Genomic DNA, 7,425 nt, shown 5'->3' on the forward strand with positions numbered 1-7,425 from the left:
ATGTGGTAAACACTTTGCTGAATGAATGAATGAGTCATGTCATCATGGATTCCAGTTCTCAGTCTTTTACTTAGTGGGTATGCGACCCAAGCCACTTCCTAGGAGCTTCACCTTTTCTCTAAATTGTGGGATGATTGTAAGTCCCTCTATTCTAGCATGAAGGATAGCTAATTAGCCAGGACCTCTTATTACCTAAAAAAGTTTGAGATCAGAAATCTCACAAAATATTATCATAGAGGCACTCTGGGTACCCTTGAAGTTATTTAATTGCTCTAGACTTGGACAGCTTGTTACATATGTAGCTTCTTGGGGATCACCCCAGACCTACTACTGAGCTGGAACCTCTGGGATGGGACTAGAGCATGTGTAGGTTTACAAAGCTTCTTCTCGTCTCACTAATATAGGCAGCATCTATACTGATGTTCTGTCCCAGAAACTAGCTTCTCTGAAAGAAGAGGTTTCAAAGTTGACACAAAATATATGACCATATGCTATATATATATTACTCCAAATTTGTTAGATATAAATCATATAAATATACAAAAGTTTTATAAGTTTATTATATTTTAGTGTATTACATATAAAATGCCTACTTACACTGTATGGTATATGGTATGTGTGATTATGAGAGATTTTGAATTATCTTCTAAAATGTCCACTAGACATCTACAACTCAGTGGCTCAGATAGCCAAAGCAAAAATTGGGTTTCATGTACTTGGTGGTGGTTTCTCTTGAAACCACCAAGCTGTTTTCAAGGACAGGGATTTTCATCCAGTTTACAGGTAGTAATCCTTGTCAGCAGTGCGAAGATCAGTGGGTAACTTGGGAAAGCTTTAGCCCACTTCCTTCAGACTCTCCATCACTATAATCTGGACCATTTGATGCGAGGTGCAACGCAATCCCATCTTCAAAGCCTAATAGTGACTACTTATGCTTATTACATGTCTGGTTGCTGCTTTGTGTATATTTGAGTAGATTATATTAGTTTCCTATTGTTGCCATAACAAATTACCACCAACTGAGTAGCTCAAATGACACAAATTTATTTATCTTAAAGTTATCTAGACCAGAAGTCTGGTACAAGTTTCACTGAACTCAAAGTGTTGGCAGACTGTGTTACTTTCTGGAAGCTGTTGGGAAAAATTCAAGTTGATGATAGAATTAAGCTCTTCATGGTTGTAGGACTGATGTCTATGTTTTCGTCTGGCTATAAACTAAGGGCCACTTCTAGTTCTATAGGCCGTCACATTCCTTGGTTAGTGGAGCCCTTCCTCATCTTTGTAGCCAGCAATGGGCAGGTGAAATCCTTCTCATGCTGCATCTCTTTGACCTTCCCTTTCAAGAATTTATGGGGTTAGATATGAGTTATCTGAATAATCCAGGAAAATCTCCCCATCTGAAGGTCTGTTACCTTAGTAACATCTTCAAAGTCCTTTCCCATGTAAGGCAACATATTCCCAGATTCTGGTACTGAGGCTGTGGACCTCTTTGGTTTGGAGGACAATTATTCTTCCTACCATGCTCCACATGGCAGCACCTCATTTTGTATCGCATTTTGTTTATAGCTAGATTAGGTCAATATCACATAGCTAGTAAATTAAAGAATAATGGCTGGGATCCAGAGATTATGCTTTTAACTTCTTGGTTACTTTGCATCCCTCACTGGTCAGAAACACACATTCAATAATCAAGCATCTGAAGACCCAGGATCATAATCTTTGTAAAGTAAAAACAATCTAAGAGTATACATATTCACAGACTCTTCCAACTGTGTTGCTGAAGCCAAACCATCAAATATCCACAAACCTCAAGTGCATTTTTCCACCACCCACAACACAAATCCACATCCCCTCTCCTACTCACAGAAGACTTTTGTGAGGTCTCTAGACAAAAGTTCAAAGGGGCAAAGGCTAATCAGCTGCTCATCTGGAGCTGAGTTGAAGAGAATCCTCAGGGCTCTCTTATCACCAAGCCCAGGGCTGCGATGTACTTGCTCAGTCTCGTCTGCATCTTTTTTCCTTCTGACAGCATCCCCGAGCCTTGGTTTCTTAGCAACTGCACTCCTATTTCATCCTTGGGCTTCTGCTGCCTGCTGGCTTTCTTCATCTCCCTTCACTATACAAGCACATAGTTTGAGAGTCCAACTAGTGACCATGCCAGTGGTGAGCGAGCGACACAATAGAGATGGATTTATCCCATAATCTTCCTCTGCTCTACCTGTCACTCCAAACACACAAAGTCACAACTGTGCTAACTTTTCCTACATTATTTTGACAAAAATGAAAGTTAATTTTTAAAGAATCTGGAGCTCCCATCCTATTCCTTTTCAAACAAAATGTTCTAAGTACTTATTACAGACATTCTGGAGCTCCACCTAAAATCAATTTCTCATGTTATTGGAATAACAAAAACAACTATGAAGGAGACAATAGAGTTTTGAAATGTTTCGAAATCTTAGGGTGTTCTTAAAGTGCTTATCTTCTGGTTTTCCAGGTTTCTTTCTCAGAGTTGGCTGTGGTCCTGCCACCTTAGGGCCTGCAGTTTCCTATTTTAATTCCTCAAGATAGAATTTCATTCAATTGATCAGGTAAGGAGCAATCTCATCAGTTTTCAGCAAAGTCATTCTTGAATTTCGGAGACTTTCCAACTAAAGTGATCATCCTGAATATCAAAGTATCTGGAAATGTTTAATTGTATTTCATTTTGCTTTCTTTTTTCTTGCCTTTTATTTTCAGGTTTAGTTTCCCTCTCTGAATTCCATATTAAACTGGCTTCTTCTCCCCATTTTTTGTTTTTCTAATATGAAATGAAAGTAGTAGTATTTACAGTCAGTCTTATATGTGGCTTGACCCTAGACTTGGTCAGAGAAAGTTTTGTTTATGAGAGAGAAGGTTTCTGGAAGCGACTAACTCTTAATAGGCTCCCTCAACCTTCATCCATCCCCTCTAATGTCCAAGAGGTTGACACAAGAATAAGTACATAAGAGCGAGTGAAAACAGCAGACACTTTGAGAGGCTGTTACTTCAGCCAGGCACTGGAGTCCTCCGTGAGTTTCTTGTCCTCTCAACAATAATTCCTGTAGATAGGAATTATTGTTATCTTTCACATACAGGGGGAACCTACATGGAAAGGGTAAGTAACTTGCCCAAAGGGTACATACCTAGTAAGCGGCAGACGAGCGCCAAAGCCTTTTCTCTTAACCTTTTCATAGGCTTCAAGGCATTAAGCTTGCACTTTTAAAAGACTGCCTTCAATTGGTGCTTAATAGTTTTAAGTGAGAGAAATGAGATTCCATACCCAATTAAAAATATTAATATATTGATGGATAACGTGGAAGAATAAGCAAATGGCTAAATTTCAGCATCAAACCCAATGTATATCTGTTGTAGCTTAGAGGTCATATGAGGTCTATTAGTAAAAATAAGTAGATGTGGGAGTCAGGAAACCCAGAAGAGTCCCAGCACCTCCAACATGGCTGAGCTTAAGTTTCTTTGCCTATATGTTGGGTATAAAAATAGCTAATAGATAGGATTACTGTAAAAACTAAATAAGGTAAAGTGGTGTCTTCCTATAAACCATGGAAAGGCAACACAGTAAATGTGTCTTCAGTCACATACGTTCTTCTCCTCTCATTCACTGCTCTTGCCAAACAACCATGTGTTGATTTTTCATACATCCCCAGTCATTTTCACAATACTGTAAAGTACATGAAATCATTCCTGGTTTACAGGTGACTAAGCTAGGACTCAGAAAGGATTAAAGGGCACACCTCATGCCGCAGAGGTAGGAGGGAACCCAGAGCTGATTCCCCGAAACCCCCACCGCTCCACAGGGGAGCAAACCCTCCAGCCGCCACTGACCGAATAGATACGGAGAAGCAACTTCATACCCTTTCTTAGACACATGCCTCCAAAAGCTAAACCAAGGGTGACTTTGCACCCAACTTTGGAAAAGGTCAGGGGCTTCTTGAGCCTCAAAATTTTCAAGTTGAAAGAGGCCCTATGGAGCAACGAATTCTTGTCTATTTCCTCCATTCTCCAGTTGGAGAAATTGAGGTCCCATAGGCCAGGTGACGTGTCTCAGTTCTTTAAGCATACCCAGAGTGACAACTTGGGTCTCTTTACCCTTAGTCCCCTGCTCATCCTACCTCTGTCAAAGTCTGGAACACAGACATAAAAAACACTGCCTCTTACATCAGTTCTCATTCTTTCTGTGTTCCATTATCAGCAATTCCTTGCTTCTCAAGGAAAGTATCACAACATACTTTCTAAAACCCCTAAGGGAATTTAAGGATAGCTCAGAATTCAGCTTGAACAGCTACTATATGCCAGGCACTGTGTTAAGCATATTACCTTCCTTTTTGTGTTATCTTTCAAACTTTAGTTATTTGAATAGACCTTCATGGATTTTGCCAAAACCACATACCATCTGTATAGCTACCAACTTAGTATTTGTCTTTAAAGTTCAATGTACTTAAGCTTTGTAAATCTACACTACTCATGAAATAATGATGTACTAATTATTTTTAAAATATGCATTAAATGCACATATAACTATTAACATTGAAATGTTTGTCACTTAAACTTCTCTAAATCGTCTCATTTAATTACAGCCAAACTCTAAAGTACTAGTGTAATACCTGAATATCTCATATTATATCCTTATATTCCATCCCAATATATTCTTGTTTTCTCATAATAGAGAAAACCCAAAGCTCAGTTAAGTAACCTAAACCTGGTTTCACAGCAGGGCCTGGGATGTCCAGCAGTTTTTACCAGATCAGGACTTAAAGGGATACTCTAACAGGGGCACAGATTGGTCAATTGTATTATATTGTGTGAGGGATGGGTGGGTTTCTTTAAGAAAACTGTCTATGGGAACATGAGCGTTATATCCTTTATATTTTTAAGTTTTTATTTTGAAAAGTATGCCTAGAGAGAAGTTGAAATAGTAGTGTAGTGAGCATTCCATAGCCTTCACCTTTATTCAGCAATAGTTAACATTCACTACATTTGTTTAACTCTTACTGTGTGTGTGTGTGTGTGTGTTGTTTTGACTGAACCATTCAAAAACAACCTGCAGATATTTGTGTGACTTTCCTCCTAAATACTTCAGCATGTGCTCTAAGAGCAAAGACATCCTCTTACATAATTATAATATCACAATTACATCCATTGATGGAACACTGATACACTAACATTAGCTAAGGCACAGCCCATGGTCAGAACTTCCCAGCTGACCCAGTGCTGTCCTTTATAGCAGTTTCTTCTTCCTTCCATAATCCATAATCCCATGTTGCATTTGGTTGCCAGTTCTTCTTAGTCTCTTTTCATCTAGAATGGCTTTTCGACCTGTTTTGTCTTTCTTGCATTGACATTTTTGAAGATTTCAGATCAGTTTTATGATTACATTCAGGTTAATTTGTCTCTGTGTTTGGTGGGGGGGGGGAAGCATTTTTTAGTAATATGGTTATGCAGAATCACTTGGAAAAAAGTAACAAAACAGAGCACAAATCCTTACTTTAATTACTCCAATTACTGAAGAAGAAGCCGTTTTTCTTGGGCATTAAATGAACTGTCAAAGGTACAAGAGAGGTCGTTTTGGTCTGTGGTAGTTCTACCCATATCCCAGAAATCCTCCAAAGAACGTCAATGTATCCCCATCTATTTCCTCGAAACCAGACTTGAAATGAACATAACGTGGCTGTACCTTATCTTCTGTCATCCTGTGGCTTGGGAGTTCACCTCTCAATTCCAGGCTGTGCACGGAGTGTGGCACATGCATCTGACCAGCCCCTGCCTGTTTATGTGCAGCTCAGTCCAAGCTGGTTACACATTAGAGAAGGAGGAGCAAGGTGAGGGAGGAGCGGGGGCCCCCATGCCCTAGGAGTCCAAGTCTAATCTTTTAGCAGCAGCAGAGCATTGCTGGGAATCTAATCAATAAGTGCTTTGCCTCGGTGACCTGGGGTTCCAGTGACTTTGATCCGCTAGAGAAGACAAAGGGGGTGGGTCCCTTAGGCATAAGCCAGAGGCGGTCACATGTTAAGGCATGTGTTGAGTGTGACATAACTAGGAACAGGTGAAGAGAGATGTTTTGGAGTCTTTTATAGAGGACAAGATATGCTGAGTTGCCATGTTGTATTGTGAGGATGACAAGGATAGGGCACAGGGGCACGATGCATTCTGCTCCACAGAAGATCAGGACTGTGGAGTCTGTGTCTAGAGCTGGGCTGCATGGCCAGAGGCCGCTGTTGACTTGAATGGTTACTGGAATGAGCTTTGGAGTTATGGACTTGAGTTTGAATCTCAACATTTCACTGGGGTGTGTAACCTTAACCAAGTGGCTCACTGTGACTTTCCTGTGCCTTAGTTTCTTTTGCCCGATAAAATGGGAATAACCAAACACATATTTTCTCTTGCCAAATGAATTAAATGAGATGATACATGTAAGTACTTAGCAAAGTCTTGATACATAATAATTGCTCAGCAGTGGTGCTTATTATTATTGCTGATAGTGGTGGTGGTGGTTCAGTAAATGCTTGAAAGAAGCACTTACTGGAGGCTTTATTGTGGTGGTCTCAAATAAATCCCCTCATATGGCTTGAACTTGTGTCTGTCTTGTATCCTTTATAACATCCAAACCCTGTGGGAAGATGTCAGAACTGAAGCTTTACTTGTGCACGCCAATAGGGTAACTGGTTCCACTGAGGCCCAAACGGAGCCAGCTTCCAGCAGGAAAAAAGTTGCAGACAGCAACCAAATGAGGGGCGCTGTGAAGAAACAGGACAAGGAAGCAAAAGGATGGAGCAGGTTCAGAGGGCCTCTTTTACTCTGCCCCTCTTTTTAAAACCTCTGTCCCTCGGCAACGCGCGCGCCTGAGCGGTTTGTGTTGAGAAGGGCAATAAGTTAACTCAAACCCCAGTCTCTGACGAAGCCCAGCCCAGGTTCACGCTCTGAGACGGCCGGGATAAGCAGGGCGCAGCCTCCGGCTAGGCGCGCCTGACCACAAGGCGAGCGGCATGCCGCGCAAACAGGGAAAAAGCCGGAGCCGGTGCTAATGGGGCGACGGTTAATCTTTACTGCGGTCCCGCGGGACGCGGAGCTGCCGCCCTCAGCACTTGGCCGGGATCGGCTCGTTCATGACCCCCGCGCGGTGCAGCCGAGCCGGCCGCCGCGGGGGCGCAGCGCGCGGGCCCTGGTCCGGCCGGTGCGCCGGCGCCGCCAGAAATGCCAGCGGTCCCCGGCGGGTGTCCGCGTGTGGCCCAGCCGGCCTCTCCGCTCTCTTTCCCGGGGTCGGGTCTCGCTCCGTCGCCCGGGCGGAGCGCGGTGGCGCGCTCCCCGCCGGCCAGCCTCGGCCGGCCTGCCTGGAAGCCACGGATGGCCTCGTCCGCCCCGAGAGCCCCTCGCGGGGCGGGACTTCGAGGC

General features: G+C 42.7%; 1 protein-coding gene across 2 annotated transcripts in view; it reads right to left on the minus strand.

Annotated features, from left to right (window-relative positions):
- The window catches only part of SLC2A2 (solute carrier family 2 member 2), a 28,538-nt gene extending 22,736 nt beyond the window's left edge, over positions 1-5,802 (minus strand). For both annotated transcript variants that reach the window (XM_008058295.2, XM_008058296.1), the window contains exon 1: positions 5,711-5,802. In XM_008058295.2, the coding sequence (XP_008056486.2) occupies positions 5,711-5,785 (75 nt within the window). In that variant the 5' untranslated portion in view covers positions 5,786-5,802. The remainder of the gene's footprint in view (positions 1-5,710) is intronic.
- Positions 5,803-7,425: the final 1,623 nt, after the last annotated feature.

The sequence above is a fragment of the Carlito syrichta genome, unplaced genomic scaffold, assembly GCF_000164805.1.
Source record: "Carlito syrichta isolate Samal-C Ts95f unplaced genomic scaffold, Tarsius_syrichta-2.0.1 Scaffold303284, whole genome shotgun sequence".
Lineage (NCBI taxonomy): Eukaryota > Metazoa > Chordata > Mammalia > Primates > Tarsiidae > Carlito > Carlito syrichta.